At 44.4% G+C, this 18327-nt stretch overlaps 2 protein-coding genes across 13 annotated transcripts in view; one reads left to right on the top strand and one right to left on the bottom strand.

Moving 5' to 3' along the window:
• Immt (inner membrane mitochondrial protein) overlaps positions 1–4751 on the bottom strand; it is a 46844-nt gene extending 42093 nt beyond the window's left edge. For 7 of the 11 annotated variants that reach the window (XM_021164272.3, XM_021164273.3, XM_021164271.3 and 4 more), the window contains exon 1: positions 4562–4747. In XM_021164272.3, the coding sequence (XP_021019931.1) occupies positions 4562–4606 (45 nt within the window). In that variant the 5' untranslated portion in view covers positions 4607–4747. Of the gene's footprint in view, positions 1–4561 lie in introns of all 11 variants that reach the window. The other 4 variants (XM_029478147.2, XM_021164276.3, XM_021164275.3 and 1 more) reach the window with 2 other exon arrangements.
• A 152-nt stretch (positions 4752–4903) lies between these two features.
• Positions 4904–13106, top strand: Mrpl35 (mitochondrial ribosomal protein L35). 2 transcript variants are annotated; one of them, XM_085840535.1, is made up of 5 exons: positions 4904–4922; positions 6053–6133; positions 9354–9543; positions 10471–10615; positions 11950–13106. In XM_085840535.1, exons 2-5 carry the CDS (start codon positions 6091–6093, stop codon positions 12136–12138), a joined length of 567 nt encoding a protein of 188 aa, XP_085696661.1. In that variant the 5' UTR covers positions 4904–4922; positions 6053–6090; the 3' UTR covers positions 12139–13106. The 2 variants fall into 2 exon arrangements, with proteins under 2 accessions (XP_085696661.1, XP_021019937.1); XM_021164278.3 differs by lacking the exon at positions 4904–4922 and adding an exon at positions 4924–4980.
• Positions 13107–18327: the final 5221 nt, after the last annotated feature.

Raw genomic sequence — 18327 nt, forward strand, 5'->3', positions numbered from 1 at the left:
ATCTTGCTGGAGGTACTACTGTAAAAGACAGTGAGGGGAGGCAGAATAGAAAACAAGATGTGGGCCTGGTGAGTGTGGAAAGAGCCTAGACTTTATTCTGAACATGATGGAATGTCAACGAAGAGCATGATGTTACATGTTTGCTTTTTAAAAGTCTTTTACTAGCCATTAAAGAATTTATTTGGCCAGGCGTGGTGGTGCACGCCTTTAATCCCAGCATTGGGGAGGCAGAGGCAGGCGGATTTCTGAGCTCGAGGCCAGCCTGGTCTACAAAGTGAGTTCCAGGACAGCCAGAGCTATACAGAGAAACCCTGTCTCGAAAAACCAAAAAAAAAAAAAAAAACTTATTTGAAGAGAAAGATAAAAAGGCAAGAAGACATGAAAGCAAATGAAATTTGCCAAAAGTGGAATCATTTGGTAAGTTGATAAAAAACAAATTTGAGGGGTTGGGGATTTAGCTCAGTGGTAGAGCACTTGCCTAGCAAGCACAAGGCCCTGGGTTCAGTCCTCAGCTCTGGAAAAAACAAAACAAAACAAATTTGAATGTAAAAACATAAATGCAAAATTGAGAGGGGGAAGAAGAGGAAAGAGGGTGTACTGGCTATTTTTGTGTCAACTTGACACAGCTGGAGTTATCACAGAGAAAGGAGCTTCAATCGAGGAAATGCCTCCATGAGATCCAACTGTAAGGCATTTTCTCAATTAGTGATCAAGGGGGAAAGGCCCCTTGTGGGTGGGACCATCCCTGGGCTGGTAGTCTTGGGTTCTATAAGAGAGTAGGCTGAGCAAGCCAGGGGAGGCAAGCCAGTAAAGAAAATCCCTCCATGGCTTCTGCATCAGCTCCTGCTTTCTGACCTGTTTGAGTTCCAGTCCTGACTTCCGTTGGTGATGAACAGCAGTATGGAAGTGTAAGCCGAATAAACCCTTTCCTCCCCAACTTGCTTCTTGGTCATGATGTTTGTGCAGGAATAGAAACCCTGACTAAGACAAATTGGTACCAGCAGAGTGGGGTATTCCTGTGACAACCTGACCATGTTTTGGGGAGGACTGTGGAAGGACTTTGGAACTTTGGGCTTGAAGATCCATTCGTTGTTAAGAGCTCTGTCAGATGTTGTGTAGGAGCTTGGAAGATAATGCTGAGAACAGTGCAGAAGATGGAGTCCTGGTTTGTGAAATTTCAGAGGGAAAATTAAAGACTCTCTTCAGGGCCATTGCTGTTTTATTGTGAAGATTTTGTAGTTCTGGTTAGCTGGGGCTGAAGAATCAGCTATGATTAACAAGATACCAGAACTACTAAAGCAAAAACTTTGCATTACTGGGACTATTGATGCTGGTTAGCTGGAGCTAAGAAATTAGCGGTGATTAAGAAGAGACCAGCATTGTTGAGGTGACATCTTCTGGGAAGTGTTTTCTGAAAGCACAAAGAGGCTGTGTTCCAGAGATAGGCAAGGTTGTACTCCTTCTGCAGTGGGACTTGGTAATGTGTAAGGGTCACCCAGGTGGTACTGGTTTTGAAGGCATGAAGGGGTCACACAGCAGCTCAGGCTCGGCACTGTGAGAGGCCATGGAAGGCCATTGGTGAAGGTGCAGCCCCAGTTGTAATTGAAGGCCCAGGACTGAAGGGGTCACGCAGTGTTTTGGAGATGCCAGTACCACGAGATGACCACCAAGAGCAGCAGCAGCAGTGGAGTACAGGCATCTGGAGCCCAGAGGACGACATGTGTGCTACAGAGGGCATGGCTGGAGAAGTGACCCAAGCCCTTGGAGGAGCCCAGAAGATCGTGAGTTGGATCCCAGATGTTGGACGGTTGGAGATTGATTTTTGCTTTGATTGTGACTGTGCCCTGATATTTTCCCTCTTGAAGGAAGAAACTGTTTTAGTGGAGCCCAGAGTTAAGAGACTTTTAATTGTAAAAAGACTTTGGATTTTAAAAGAGATGGATATTTTAAAGAGATTGAAATTTTAAGAATATGTAAAGACTGTGGGACTTTTAAAGTTATTTAGATCTTGGGGATGAATAAGAATGTAAGGGTTGAGGCTTACTAGTGATGTGTTTGTGTGTCAAGTTGACAAGGGGTCAGTTGTACTGGCTATTTTTGTGTCAACTTGACACAGCTGGAGTTATCACAGAGAAAGGAGCTTCAATCGAGGAAATGCCTCCATGAGATCCAACTGTAAGGCATTTTCTCAATTAGTGATCAAGGGGGAAAGGCCCCTTGTGGGTGGGACCATCCCTGGGCTGGTAGTCTTGGGTTCTATAAGAGAGTAGGCTGAGCAAGCCAGGGGAGGCAAGCCAGTAAAGAAAATCCCTCCATGGCTTCTGCATCAGCTCCTGCTTTCTGACCTGTTTGAGTTCCAGTCCTGACTTCCGTTGGTGATGAACAGCAGTATGGAAGTGTAAGCCGAATAAACCCTTTCCTCCCTAACTTGCTTCTTGGTCATGATGTTTGTGCAGGAATAGAAACCCTGACTAAGACAGAGGGAGAGACAGAAGGGGATAAAGGGAAGTAGGAGAAGAGAGAAAGAAATAGAGAGAAGGAGAACACTCAGGATAATAATCACAGAAGATTCACAACCTGGACTGGGTATGAAACTGAGGAGAGATAACCAGTCAGGTCGCAGACATAGTATAAATGAGATATATAAGATACTAACCTGTCAGGGGACAAGACCTGCTTAAGACCTAGGCATTTACAAGGCCATAAGTGGAAAAGCTCACTTATATTTAATGTTCTTCCAGATGACCTGTGTTCAGTATCAGTATCAGGGAATCTACAACCACTGACTAACCTTAGCACTGAGGGATACAGTATCCTCTTCTGGCCTCCATAGGTGTGTACATGTACACATTCATTCTCATTCTCTTTCTTTCTCTCTCTCTCTCTTCTGGCCTCCATAGGTGTGTACATGTACACATTCATTCTCATTCTCTTTCTTTCTTTCTCTCTCTCTCTCTCTCTCTCTCTCTCTCTCACACACACACACACACACACACACACACACAAATAAGCAGCAATATCAAATGCTATAGAATGAATGAAGAGGTAATGACAATAAACCTATGAATTTGTTGACAGTGATTTCAGGGAACTTTAAAATGTTTGTTGAGAGCTAGAATACCATTCATGTTTTAGTCTCTAACTGAGCTCCCCAAAGAGAAATCTGAATTAGGGAAGTTACTCAGGTAGGGCTAGTCTAGTAAATAAATCAATGAGAGAAGAGATGTTGAAGTAAAGACAGAAAGAAAGCACATGGTAATACTAAATGTGTTATGTTTCGTGTTCGGTGTTACGAATGGCCTGTAAGTGCCTTGTGGCGAGAAATTGTTAGCAGGTTCTAAAAGCTGAGAGCAGCCACCTGCAAGACACAGGAGAGAACAAGGAATTTAGTGCGACATCTGAAGGGGCTGGATTTAGCTAATTACGAGTTTGGAGGAAGTAAAAAGTACTATCTACAAATGAGAATCAAAGCACAGCTAATACTTCTCAACAAAGCCTTGCATGACTCTAAGCCGAGACTCCACAACACTAATGTCCAGACTACTACAAAAACTGGAAGATAATCGATGAGGGTGTAGTTACAGGCTGCTTAATGTGTGCTGTTGGATAAATACCAATAGAAAACTAATACGGGGCTCACTTCCCTGTGCAAGAGGCTGAAGGACAAAAAAATAAAGCAAAAATAAGGAACAAAACTGCTTAACTTCAATCATCTCAGGACGACCCTTTCTAGGAACTTTATCCAATTACTGTAAGCTCAAGTTGCAGCGTGTTTCTCATAACCTTTCATCAAGTGTTAGTTTTCTAAAACTTCTGAGTAATGGAAATGGGGTTTTTATTTTCAACTGTAGAAAGTTATACTGACAGTTATGAAAAATTAAACAAACAAAACAGGGCGCCTAAGATACCTGAATGTCAGACATGGTTCCAGTGCTTAGAGACACTGATCCCCAAGCTAATCTCAGAAATGAGCACAAGGTCATGACTTCTGTCGTTCTTCAGCACCAGAAGTTTAAGCTCGAGAAATGAAAAATCTTTCACCTTTTACTATAAGAATAGCTCAAAGGTGCTCTCGGCTAAGGAAACAAAAGGAACCCATCCCCAGATTAACTGCAACTTTGACCCCTAGGCTCTCCACCAGCCCAGGAACCTGCTTATTAAAGATGCAACAAGCCCTGAGATGCAATCCCTGCTGGGAACTGTAGTTCTCCCGCGCCGACCTTCCGGATTGGAAACCTATCACGTGCCTAACCGGCGGCCCAGACGCCAGAGCTAGGATTGGTCCGAGACTGAGGTAAGGAGGTACTGATTGGATACCAGGTCCCTGAAGCCACGCCTCAGCGGCACGCCCGCCTCCCCGCGCTCCACACCCCAGCCCGCTTCTTCAGCAATAACCCTCGAGTCATTCCAGTACAGCGGTCGCCCTAGAGGGCTGCCTCGGTTCCCCGCTCTAGGGGCGCCTCTGCCGGCGGGGTGCGCATCATGGATGCCTCTCACGTTGTCCGTTGGCAGTCCGCAGTCAGCGTGACCACGCGCCCCCTAGGAGAGACCCCACGCTCACCTGGGCCGCGACGGTCACGCCGGATAACTGACAGGCCCGCAGCATTTCTGCCGAAGCGACGGCGCTGCTGGTGGACGCGGGAATGACCGCGGCCGCAAGAGAGGAGGGCGTGCGTGCTCGTGTGCGTGCCCGCGTCTGTACAGCCTGGCTGCGTCCGGCGCACCGGAAGGGCCACCGGCACCACTGCGCACGCGCCGCCTCCTCCCCTGCACCAGCCGAAGCGGCTCCCTTAGGGTGGGACTCACCCGGGCTGCGAAAAGGGGAGAAAGGCGGTGATTGGCCACTAGGAGGCGGAAGGGCAGGTTCTCCTTCCGGGTCGCGCTCGGGCGCTCGTTTGTCTGCTGATGACCGGAGTTACTAGGTGAACTGGCCGGAGAGTGCTGTGTAAAGTTCGACTGTGACTCTTAGAATTAAAGCTGGTGAATTAAATTAGAATTAGACTCTTGGGAGGTGGCTCCGTTAGGGACGCCTGCTCCCAGTCCTGACAACCTGAAATTTGCCACCTCTCTGGTGGCAATAGAATTGATTCCCATTAGTTGTCCGCTGACTTCTTTATGGAGCTGAGGCACACGTATGCCCTACAGATTTTTTGGTTTTTGGTTTTTTTTCCCCCAAAGGGTTGCTGGAGAATAAGCGAATGTGCTGGAGGCATCCTGGGGCAGAATGTGTTTCCGGTGTCTATAAATAGTAGAGAACGGCTAGAAACCCAAATTCTAAGTTCAGGTTTTTACTTACGTCACACCGCTCCTTTCTGCCACTTTTATTTTACAAAGTTGATTTCGGCCGCAGTTTTGGGGACGGTTTGGAAGACTCTTTCAAGCGTTCTGAGTTTAACAATGTGTTAAAAATTGACTGTCGTTAATATTCTATGTGGCCAGGCGTGGTGGCGCACACCTTTAATGCCAGCACTTGGGAGGCAGAGGCAGGTGGATTTCTGAGTTGGAGGCCAGCCTGGTCTACAAAGTGAGTTCCAGGACAGCCAGGGCTACGCAGAGAAACCCTGTCTCAAAAAAACAAAAAAAAAAAAAAAAAAAAAAAAATCACTCGGAGTACAGGAGTCCCAAGTCACCTTCGGGATCTGGGATCTTGGGAGACCTTGTCTCAAAAATGCAGAAGTTGAGCTGGGGTTTAGGGGAGGGGTGTAGCTCTCACTTTTAATCCCAGCAGTGGGTCTCTGTGAGTTCGAGGCCAGCTTGGGTCTATAGAGCTAGTTCCAGGTCAACCAGGGCTACATACGTAATCCTAAAAAAAACCAAAACAACAAAACCAAAAACCTGTCTCAAACAAAACAAAAGCAATCAAACAAAAGGTTAGACAGTACCAACTCCTGCAAGTTTTTCTCTAACCCCCATAAGCACGCAGGGTCACGCGAACCCAAACATAAACGCAAAATAAATAAGAAGACCGTGGTTTAGGACAGAACTCAACCTTAGCCACGCCTGTTCCCCTTAGTTCCGCCTTCTCCACGTTTCTTATCCATTTGCTTTGTAGCTTTTAGTCCACTGCGGCCACCGTAGGTAGACTGCAAGATGGCGGCTTCCATCTTCACGGGCGCCGTTAGAGCTGCCTCAGGTCAGTGTTCTATTGACGGCTTCACTGAGAAGAGAATCGGCGCAGGAGGGAGTGGGAGTTTAGTTTGGATGTTAACGAGGAAAGAAAAACAAGATGACTTGAGGTCGGAGGTTTGCTACGCTATACCTTGCACAGTGTAGTGCCCGTGACCCGCGTTAACTGGATCCACCCTGCCCTAGGAAGCACACCGGAGACTGAGGTAGAGGAGGCGAGTGTGACACCCAAAAGTCTGCTTTAAAAAAAAAAAAATCTGATTTAGACGCTCAACCACCTCTCTCAACTTTGACCTTGAGAGTCATATAATTTCTCTGAGTTTTTTAGTTCTCTAGCAGTAAAATGGGGCTTCCTCCTACCTGTGGGTTAAACAAGTGTGTAAAGCATCGAGTATCTGGTATCCTTGAGAACCGTGTGTAATTACCAGGAGACTGGCCTAATTCGTTTTGAAGTACACCCCTCTGATGGTGGTGGGGCGGGATTTAGGAGTGAAGGCAGAACCAGATAGGAAATTAAAAGTACTCAAGTATGATAGGGGTGATCAGTAAGCTACTTGCACACAACTTACACTGTAGAGATAACATTTGTGGAAGAAAAGGCAGAGGACCAAGAGGGAAAAAGTAACCAGATAAAATTTCCAGGTATTAGAGCTTAAAAATGGAACTTTTGTGAGTTATGAAATGTGTATAATAAAAAGTTTATATTAGGGGACATACGAGTAACTAACACCAGTTCAAGACAAGCCCCTTTCCACCCCATGCATTGCCCCGATCATTATTCTCATAGCCACTTGAGCAACTATACCTTCATCTCTCAATAGCATATTTTGTCTAGTTTTGAACTTTACATTAATCTATATATAATATGTCTAGTGTAATGTCTGGTTTTCATTTACTCCGGTGTGTATGTGTGAACCTTTTTGATTTCTGACTGCTGTATCTTCTTTTCTTTTTTTTTTTTTTAAGATTTTTTTTTATTTTATTGATGTAAGTACGCTGTCCAAGCATTACAACTCTGAAAGGATATATTCAGTGGGGCAGTCATCCACCCAGTGAGGTGCCACTACTGCCCAGCTGATGGGAAAGTTTTTATCTATCATAATACTATTATATAATTTGTAAATGATTTATAAAGTAAAACATTGGTTTCCCCAGAGATAAGGTCATGTTAGTGACCCCATCTCAAGGGATGGTTTCTTACCCATTATTCTTACTTAAGATCGTGGCCTAGGCTACCAGGAACATGTTGTAAATAAGAAAAGGAATAGGAGAAAACAAAACAGATAAATTGACATGAGGACTACGTACGGCTCAATATGTTGTTCTGGGCAAGAGTTCCACACCCGGTTCCAGGAGGCCTCCTCCTTTTGAAGTTTCGCCTCAGTCTGTGGAACTTGTCATACAGATTCTACTGGGGTTGGTGTGGCAGGTTTCTCTCTGGGATGTGGCACTCACCCATTAGGCTAGGCTGACTGGGCAACAAACCCCAAGAATCTGCCTGTCTCTACCTACCCAGCGTTGGAATATGCTCAGCTTTTTACATGAACTCAGGGCTGCAGACTCAGGCATAGTACTGTCTCTACCTACCCAGCGTTGGACTATGCTCAGCTTTTTACATGAATTCAGGGCTGCAGACTCAGGCATAGGAAGCACTTTTTAACACCGAGTCATTTCCCTAGCTCGGAAATACTCATTTTTGTGCATCTAGTTTAGTAACAAAACCATCAGCAAATTCCAGTCATAGGACTTTCCATCTCCTGGAACTCAGTATGTTCTTCAGTCTCACACTAGAGGTGGATAGAATGTACTAGAGAGAAGTACACTGTGGTTGATTCTGATTTGCATGTGGTCTTAGGGAAAAGGACTGATAAGGAGGACAGCCTTCAGTTCACATGTCTCTGCCTTCTCAGCTCCACCTCTGGCTGCCCAGCTTCATTCCCTGCCTGTTGCCAGGCATTTCTGCCATGGTTGGGAAGCCAGGCACAGCCTCTGGCCAGCCTGAACCTGCCATTCCCACAGCTGTATTTGTTTCAGCACCAAGGGGTGTGCTGATGTTGTTTGTCCTACCCACAATGGGCTCTCCTCTTTGGAGGATCTGTTTATGCTCTTGTTTTGCTTTCACTTTCTTTTGTGTGTGCACATGTATGAGGGAGTGTGCATGCCAGCACACGTGCACATGGAAGCTTGAGGTTGGCATTGAGTGTCTTCTATGGCTCTTCAGCTTATTGTTTTGTGTTGGATCTCTCTAGGAAGCACCTGTCTCTACCCCTTTTTAACCCTGGTACTGCAGTGGCACCATGGCCCTCCTTTACTTGAGTACTGGGGGTCCTAACTCAAGTTCTTATGCTTAGATAGCAAGCAGTTTACCCACTAAGCCATCTCCTAGCCCTTTAAAAAAAGATTTAGTTTTATTATTTTAAAGTGTGTGTGTGTGTGTGTGTGTGTGTGTGTGTGTGTGTGTGTTCACACTCAGAGACACATGGGTTCAGATGCTGGGGAGCCAGAGTAGGCAGATTCCTTGGAGTTAGGACTACAGGTAGTTGTGAACCACCCGATGTGGACCTGGCAACCAAACGCAGGTCCTCTGCCAAAGCAGTATTTATCTAACCACTGATCCAGCTTTTCAGCCCTTTGTTGATTTTGTTTGTATTTTGATTTTGTTTTTCTGAGGCAGTATTTCATGTAGCTTAGGCTGACCTCAAACTGGCTCTGTACTAGAGGATGCTCTTGAAATCCCGATTCTCCCCCTCACAGGTGCGCATCACGTGTCTAGCAGTTAGTTCACTATCAGGATAAAACTATCAGGCACGGAAGCGCCTACTCTGTTTTCTTCATCAATCTCCTCTCCACTCTGTCTTTCCAGCTTTCCTGTCTCTGACCTGTCATTGCATTGGATCTGGAGGGGCTATCTCCCCATGGTATAAAATTGGTGGAGGGCAGTTAATCTTACACATATCTTGTTCCTCACTTCTGGGCATAGCGCACTCTCATCAATCTGGATTATAGGATGGCTTTAGAATTCTAATTTTTCTAAAAACCATTGGGTGTATAATAATTGTTAATTTCATCATACGTAAGTTATAGGTCGATGAAGCTGGCAAAAAGCTTCCTCTGTGAATCTGGTGTCAGGAACCTTCTGTTAGGTCTACTTTTGTCTCCATGCATTGAATATATGGGTACATGTGTTAGAGTATATTCAGGACATGTACTTCTCTCTGTCTTTGCAGGAATATTCCGTCCCTTGAATGTCTTGGCATCTTCAACCTATCGGAACTGCGCCAGGAATGCCTGTCTTAATTCTTCACTGTGCACCATTCATTTTAGACATATTCAGACATCAGTTGTTTCCTCTGCTCCAAGACTTGTCACATCTGTCGGACACCTGGCATATGGGCATACCACAACAGTCCTTAATAGGTAAAGTACATTACAATAACACATTTAAACAATAGTTATACAAAATTTTCTAAACTATTTGTGCCTGGGCATGAAGCTCCGTGGTAGAGTCTTGGCCCCAGATCTGTGAATCCCTTTCTTTTATCTCTAGCACTGAAATCTATAAAATGTGTTCAAGGTATTTTAGAGGTAGATAGTTTTTCCCTACTTTTGGCTTATGGTATACACCTTCCCTGACTGAGGAGGAGATATGATTGCCATTCTAGATGCCCGCAACAGAACTACGCAGAGCACCTCCTTTCCATCTTGCTGTGTAGCCTTAACTCGAAATCATCCTCTCGCCTTAATCTCCTGAGTGCTAGGATTGATTACAGGAGTGCACCACCTTGCCTTGCTTTCTAAAACGTCTTACAGCACTGTGGGAGGAACCTAAGGTCTAAGTGAACTAGTCTAGTGTATTACTAATGATGTCTGCCTCCACCCTGGCCTCATTTCTGTTGTTGTTTATACAGTTTCCAGAAAATGTCAGGCAAAGCAGAGATCACATGGGATGTTCAGCTTATGTGGTTCGGCTATGTGGGAGTCAGTCAGTCAGCAGGTAATCCGTTAAGCACTCTTAGGTACCCACCACTGTACTTGCAGAAAGTACACAAAGATAAGCTGAAGTCCTCAAGGTAGGCAGATAGATAAGAAGCTGTGTGATTAAAATACAGTGGACACATTCTCTCTTAACGGTCAAGTGGGTGGGCTTTATTTTGGGTGTTAGGGAATTGACCCTAAAGTCTTGTATGTGCTAAACACAGGTTCTACCTCTCCCTGTGGGGGCCAGGTTTTAGAAGGCTTGAAGTAGAAAGGTTGCCAATCTTCTTGACATTATGTGGTGTGATGAAAGTCAGTTCCTTGCCCTTCGATCAGTCTGTTCACTACTTTTTTAAAACTGTATTTTAGAGTGGCTACATTGGTTCCCAGTGTCCTGAAGCCACCAGTCAGAGCTCTAACATACTGCAGCACACGGAAAGGCAAGAGAAAGACGGTAAAATCGGTCGTGCATCGTTTCCTCCGACTTCATTCTGGCCTTTGGCTAAGGAGAAAGGTGAGTCTTTGTGCTGCGTGAGCCTAGCCATGGTGTGCACTCATCTTACAGTAGCTCTTCTGTGTCCTGCTGTGTCCTTGTGCACAGCAAAGGGTGTGAGTGTGAATAGAGTAAAGCACTGTTCAAGGTGGCAGGTGCAGTCACTGTGGGAAGGGCTGAGAGGGTTTCCCCTATCTTAGAGAAATTTGTAGAGAAGTGTGTATGTATTAGAACTGAGCTCAGAGCCGGCATTGAGAAATGTCAGTGAAGAATGTTGGCTTGAAAGCTGTTGACTTGGCTCCTTAACAAGAGCCTCATTATCTATGCTCAGTCCCAGCAGTTAGAGCTGCTGCTAACATCAGAGGCATCAGGTCCTCCAGCAGGTAGAGGTGCAGCCAATTGTGAGCTGTCCAACATGGGTGCTGGTCCTCTGGAAGAGCGTTATGTGCCCTGAGCCATCTCTCAGGCCCTTAAATTTCTGAGAGAAGGTTTTCTCACTGAATCTGGGGCTCACCAATTTTTCTAGTCAGCCTGACCAGTAAGCTCTGGGATCCATTTGCCTTTCTCCTCATTAGTGGTGGAGTTACAGAAGTCCACGACCATGTCCAGCTTTTACATAGGTTCTGAGTTGCAAACTCAGGTCCTCCTGGTTGTATTACAAGTACTTTGCCCACTGGGCCATCTCCACAGCCCATTTTTGGTTTCGTTTTTTTCCAGATAGGCTCTTGCTCTGCAGTCTGAGCTGGCCCTCAGCTAGCTTATTCATTCATTTATTTCTAACTTTTAAAAGAAAGATTTGTTTTGAGACAAGTCTTACTATGTCCAGACTAGCCTGGAACTTCCTATGTAGACCAGGATGACCCTGAATAAACAGAGATTAGTCTGCCTGAGATTTATTTTATTTGCAGTTATTTGTATGTGTGGGCCTGTGCCTGCGAGTGAGGTGCCCACGGAGGCGAGAGGCATTGGGTCCTGGGGAGCTAGAATTATGGGTAGTTGTAAGCCACCTGTATTGGTGCTGGAATTGAATTCGGGTCCTCTGAAGAGTGGTGCGTGCTTTCATCTGCAGAGCCTGGCTCTCAACTTTCAATTCTCTTGCCTCAGTCTCCTGAGTGCTTGAATTACACGTATGTATCCTATGTCTAGCTTGTGATTTTAATTTAAATAATCTTTCCAAAGTGTTAAATTATTAATCCTCTTCTATACATGCTTTTTAACCTGTTACTTATTGCAAAGAGAAACAACCCAATCCCTGTAGGTCTGGCTTTGCTCTTTGGGTCTATATACCATAAATTATGGAGTATCTGCTGTTGCCTTTGCAAATTTTAAAATGTCTTTGGAACATTATCTCATAGGCTGGCTATAAGAAAAAATTATGGAAAAAGTCAACTGCAAGAAAGAAGCGCTTAAGGGAATTTGTGTTCTGCAGCAAGACCCAGAGTAAACTCCTGGATAAAATGACGACATCTTTCTGGAAGAGGCGCAACTGGTACGCTGGCGATCCTTACCAGATGTACCACGATCGAACAAACCTGCGTGTATAGTTCAGAGCTATCATAGTTCCCAACTATGGAATGTGGGTCTTTGTGTACATGATGCCCTTGCAAAGTGAGTATGCGTTAAACTGTAAACTGTACCAGCTGATCGGCAAGTTTAAATTACCACCATTGTGCATTAAACATTCCCAGAGTTGGTCATAGAACTAAAAGTTAAATTTATTGTGCATTATTTAAAAAAACTGGTAATGGCTTTCCTTATTCCTGGAATCTTGGGTGAGGAAAAACACGAAAAGACGCTCAACAGTGGGCCTTTGTATGGAATTGAGATGGTTTGCAGGTCTTTGCACATGCTAAACAGACATCCTACATGCCTATTCCCAATATGGCACATGCATGCTGTGTTTAAAAAATAAGTACCTAGGAACTCAACCTCCTCACAGTCTCCTACCTGTAACTCTCTGCCCCAGCTTTGGGGAAGGCAGGAGATGGTGGGACTTTATGCCTTGGTTCTACTGTGAGAGTGTGTGGTGTGTGTGTGTGTGTCTACCCACCATCACTCTCTTTAGTCTTGGCTTTTGTTTATGTAAAGTTTCTATCTCTCAGACTCCCTTCAGTCTGAACCTTTGGGTTCCCTTTAACATTACAACCCTCAACTCTTGTCATCTCTTCTCTCTTAATTGCCAGGGGACTCTCAGTGGGCCATCCTGCCTTTTCCTCGTAAGTCCGAATCAATGCCATCATGCAATGTAGAGCTTATCTGTTTGTGGCTAGGACTCCACCCAGGCTCTCTTAGTTGTATCAGCAGGTTCATGTGGAGTAAAAAGATAAGTGTGAGCTGTTTTGCTTAGAGGTACATAGGGTAGCAGGGCACTTTCATCTTGTGTCCTGGGTTCTTTGTATTTATGACAGTTATTACTCATTTTATTGTAACAGGATAGTTTTCATAAAAGTAAATCATCTTCCCAAATACCCTTCTTGGAATACATAGCTATATAATAAACTTTTACCCAGTTTTTCTTTTCTACTTTACTTTTTATTTTTTACATATGAGTCTTTTGTCTGCATGTGTGTATGTGCCCTTGAAGGCCAGAGGAAAGTTGTTGGGTCTACTGGCATTGGAATTACAGATGGTTGTGAGCCACCATGTTGGTGCTGGGAATTGAACCTGGGTCCTCAACAAGAACAGCCAGTTCTTAAATGCTGAACTGTCTCTCCAGGCCTCTGCCCAATTTTTCAAAGGCACTGAATTTTTTAAGTTTATCTACTTAAGATTTCTTATTTTCATTTGTAAAGATCAGCTTTTTTTCCAGAATTCTCTAAAACGCAGGGTGGAAAGTAAGGGAGAAAGTTGCCTGTCATTTAATGAGACTGATGTGTCACCAACTGTGCTCCGAGGGCAACATATCATTCATTTTAGAAAAGAGTCTGCCATTCCACCCTGAATGCACATGACTTTGTCTGATCTCAGAAACTAAGTAGGGTCAGGTCGGGCCCGTTAGTACTCAGATGGAGAATGATGCAAAAGTTACACGTGGTTTACATAGAGAGTCAGAAGTGATGCTGCAGGCCGAGAGAGTGGCTGACTCTCAGCTCTCCCATCAGAATCATCTGGAAGCATTTCCAAACAAAGCAGCCTGCCTCACTGAAAATTCTATTAAGGATGAATGACTGTTTGAAACCCATTGATGATAACATGAAGTCCCCCATTTAGTAGAATAGGGCAGTCAGTTGGTGTTTTGATGGCAGGTAGGCCACAGGACTTTGAGGACCATTCATTGAAGCCAGTTCTTTTTTTTTTTTTTTTTTTTTGGTTTTTCGAGACAGGGTTTCTCTGTGTAGCCCTGGCTGTCCTGGAACTCACTCTGTAGACCAGGCTGGGCTCAAACTCAGAAATCCGCCTGCCTCTGCCTCCCGAGTGCTGGGATTAAAGGCGTGCGCCACCACTGCCCAGCTTAGTTCTTTTTTTTTAATTTATTCATTTGAAGCCAGTTCTTGTGTTCATTAAATGGAGAGGGATGTAGAATGTCGTAAAACCCCATATGTGTGTATGTGTGTGTGTGTGTATGTGTATATGTGTGTGGGGGGGGGGGGCAGGTGATAGAGACCAGGCGTGTGACTTGAGCACCTCATGCACCAATGGCTCTGCCCCGGTGGTTCGTGCTGTGCTCGTCCTGAGGCGGCAGAAGCTGAGTGCTGTGAGGCTTTCGCGGTTCCTCGCCTGCACAGCTCCTGCTTCCCGCACATCTGTGGCACTGGGAAGAGCTGGTGCCGCAGAAGCTAAGCGGGGAGACACTGCACAGAGTCGACGTGCATGGTTCAGATCTCTGTTATATGGCCTCAGTGCCTTGGCTTCCCCTGTAGCCAAGGACAGGCTAGGCAGAGGACAGCGGCCGCAGGCTGAAGTAGAAGGGCTGCAGGCACACCGCGGATGGAAAGGGAGCTTCTTCATACATACAGCTTTTGTATGTGGGTAGGGGAGCCTTTCATCAAAGCCGAGTTTTAGTTTGACAACAAAGCAGTTTGCTTTAGGACCTGCCTAAATGATGTTCAAGTGTACGCATAATTGTTTATTTACATGTAATTTATTGAACACTTGTCATATTTAAGCAAATCTGCAAAGCTCTGCTACACCTCATGCCAACCTTATACAGTCTTATACACGCGCTATCATTTATCCCTGATATAAATTGAAGGCACTAAAGCTTACAGAAGCTTAAATAAATTACTCTAAAATATAGCTAATGCATCCCTGATCAGCTGTCTAACTCTCTGGAATCTTGTGTACTTCCTTTGATTTTCTAACAACACAGGCTACTCATATCTTACTCAGCAAATGACTGTGGTCTGACACTGTAGTAAATACTTCTACCCGTTCAATTCTGAGTTGTGTGACTTTGCTCTCTACCTGTCAGCTCTGTTGGTGCATGACCCTGGCTTAGTAAATGAGGAATGAATGAATGGATCTCTAGTCTTTCTTCCCATCTCTTCTTCCTGTTTTCTGCCCTCTGAATCTGCTGCTTTGTTTTCTAGTTTGTGTACTGTAAAAACAAGAGAACAGACCTGAGATTAACCAACCGATGCTTGAAGGTCTTTGTGACCTCCCAGTGAGGCTGGAGTGAGCCTGCTGCCTTACTTGTTTGTTGGTTGGTTTTTGAGATAGAGTCTCAGTTAGCCCCAGCTGGCCTCAAATTGATGTGTAACTGAGGATGACCTTGAATTTCTGGTCCTCTTGTCCCTACCTCACCTCTGGATTCTGGGATGGATGGATGGATGAAAGTCATGTTATATCACATCCTGTTTATGCAGTGCTGGAGACAGAACCCAGTGCCTTGTGCATTCTCTATGACACTGTGATAACTATGGCCCTAGTGCCTGGTGCTCATAGTTTCAAGGCAAGGGATGCAGAAGTGCTATGGGCATTTTTACCATCCACAGTAGCTCTGCACATACACAAGCCTGTTCTAACCTGCATAGGCAATCCCCCATCTGCAAGTGAAGAAAAACTCAAGAAGGAAACTGCTACCCAGTTCTGCCCATACAAATAAAACTGCCCACCAGTGAACTGCTCATATCTTCACAGGTTCCCAGTTTCCACTGACCTCTAAAACAGTAAAATAGTGAGACTTTGAAGGTTATATTTGTCTCGTCAGCTGAGTCTGTGAGACATGTATCAGTGATGTTTTTCTTCCGGGCCATCCTATGTAGTAGACATGGGCCAAGTTTCCAGGCCAGAGAATATAAGCACTTGGTTTCTAATCCTTGTTACCTCCCACGTTTGAAACCTTTAACTCATTTATACTTAGAATTTTTACTTTGGTTTTGTATTTTTGAGATGGGGCCTCATATGTTCCAGGCCTGCCTTGATCTCTGTATAGCTGAAGTTCCCTTGAGGTTCTAATCCTCCTGAGTGCTAGGATTGCAGATTGTGTTCCACCATATCTGGGTTATAAGGTACTAGGGGTTGAACCCAGAGCAGTATGCATATTAGTGAAGCGCTCAGCCAACTGAGCTATATCCCGAGACTCCTTCTACATTATATATATTACATTTTATTTATTTAATTTGGGAGTCGGGGGTTGGGGGAGATGTGTGCCACAGTGTGCACATGGAGATCAGAAGACAATTTGCAAGAATGTCTTCTTTCCTTTGGCCATGGGAGTCCAAGGGTTTAAACTTAAGTCATCAGGCTTGTTAGCAAGTACTTTGTCTTAAGCTATCTTACCAGTCCTACCCACATTTTAAAAAAGTATTTTGGGATTGCTGAGATGGTTCTATGGTTAAGAGTGCTAAGAGGAACCCACATCTGGTGGTTTATAACCACCCGTAATTCCAGCTTCAGTGAATCTGATGCCCTCTTCTGTAAGCATGAGTGATACCTACACTCATGCATACAGGCGCACACACCCACATAATTTACTGAGAGCCAGGCCAATCCAAGGCTTTCTCAGAGGCCCTGATGAAAAGACAAAAGGAACCTGGTTCTCTGTCCTTGCCAAGGGCAGACTTGGCATGGTCTGGTCCAGAGCTAGGGTCAAGGCCTCGAAGGAGTTAAGGACTTGGTTCCTGGGAACTTGGCTTTTTCCCTTAAAAAGACAAATTATCAGTCTCAAAACTGATGTGTGCTGTCTATGATGCACTTGAGATATCCTGCGTCCCCTTGTGCAACATTGCGTGATCAGCTTCCCGATGACTTGATGTCACTGTATGGGCTTTCTGCTGACTCTTCCCCCTCCCTAAACTATATATAAGATGTTGTACTTCATTGGGTAGGGTTGTGCACACCTTTAATTCCAGCAGTCAGGAAGCAGAGGCAGAGGGATCTCTGAGTTCGAGGCCAGCCTAGTCTACAAAGCAAGTTCCAGGATAGCCAGAACTCTACAGAGAAACCCTGTCTTCAAAACAAAACAAAATAAAACAAAATAAAAAAAAAGATGCTGTACTTCTTGACAAACTTGTCTGGAATAAGACACTGCTTTCCTATCTCATATATCTTTTCATCTCCTGGTAGTCCTCCTTAGGACCATTGAGGAATGACTTATTGATCTAGGTCAATAATTGTTTAAAAACTACCAAAATAATAAATCTTTTTTTTTTTTTTTTTTGGTTTTTCCAGACAGGGTTTCTCTGTGTAGCCCTGGCTGTCCTAGAGCTCACTCTGTGAGCTGACCTTGAACTCAGAGATCTGCCTGCCTCTGCCTCCCAAGTGCTGGGATTAAAGACATGTGCCACCACTGCCTGGCAATAAATCTTTTTTAAAAAGTATTTCTTCTTTTCTCATAAGCCCAACATTACACTATTTTTTTAAAAGAAAAATGTTAAGACTTTATTCAAGATGTTTATCAGGCATTATAACAAAACAGCAGAGCTTCAGCCTTTGGAATACTGCAATTTACATCCTGTAGATACACAGTCCAGTATACTATTAGTTGTACTCATTCTAGAGAGACTTCAGAAATAAACTAGAGGAAATGCGCACAGTCACAATCTGGAACATCAGCTCTTCAGCGTCCACTGTCAGAGGATGAAGCACATCTTCCACCACGTCTAATACTTCAAATACTGTGCAAGGTGAAGAACCGGGAGGCTACGTGATGGTTGTGATTGATAAGCACTTAATACAAACACATGGACAGTTTACCACAGAGGACATACATATCAAAGGCCAGCAAAGTGAGCAAGCTATTCACAAACTCAGGAGGCATTATGACTAAATCTCCAGCTGATGAGCAGGAGACTGACTGCACCTCACCTCTGCAGAAATGAAGAGTAACTCAAAGCCGCGACAAGTAGACCTTCGAGCTAGCAATTTGTAAACAGCCTGTGTCTTAAGTCAGCGAACTAGAAACATTCATTTATCCTGCGTAGACAGAGCACCACACTTCTACATACAAGGTCATTCACATCATATGTCAGTCTACATACAAATACACAGCTTGTCAGAAAAGTAAACACAGTTCTCAAGAAATAAGACAGCTGTGTTTGGCTGTACAGTGAGTGTCTTTAAGGGAGGAAACAACTTAGTCAACACTTGAAGGAAAAAGAGTTACATTTACAATAAGACAACGATTTAGATACCTTTATAGTTTAAATCTTGAGCGAGAAGTAATACAGCTTGTCTGAGGAGTGCTTCAAACTGGGTTTTGGCATGGCTGAGTACAAACTCAAGAGCCTTGATGTGTTATGACTTCCTGTTGTAAAATGATGAAAATACACTAGGACTTAAACTCTGTCCCT

Source organism: Mus caroli, unplaced genomic scaffold (genome assembly GCF_978045245.1).
Source record: "Mus caroli unplaced genomic scaffold, Mus_caroli_1 scaffold_7, whole genome shotgun sequence".
Lineage (NCBI taxonomy): Eukaryota > Metazoa > Chordata > Mammalia > Rodentia > Muridae > Mus > Mus caroli.

Bases quoted from the DNA above. Each gene is read 5' to 3' on its own strand.
- Mrpl35 (XM_085840535.1), top strand. From the start codon at position 6,091: ATGGCGGCTTCCATCTTCACGGGCGCCGTTAGAGCTGCCTCAG. The intron at 9,544-10,470 runs GTAAAGTACATT...ACTGTATTTTAG, and splicing joins ACCACAACAGTCCTTAATAG to AGTGGCTACATTGGTTCCCA. The intron at 10,616-11,949 runs GTGAGTCTTTGT...ATTATCTCATAG, and splicing joins GCCTTTGGCTAAGGAGAAAG to GCTGGCTATAAGAAAAAATT.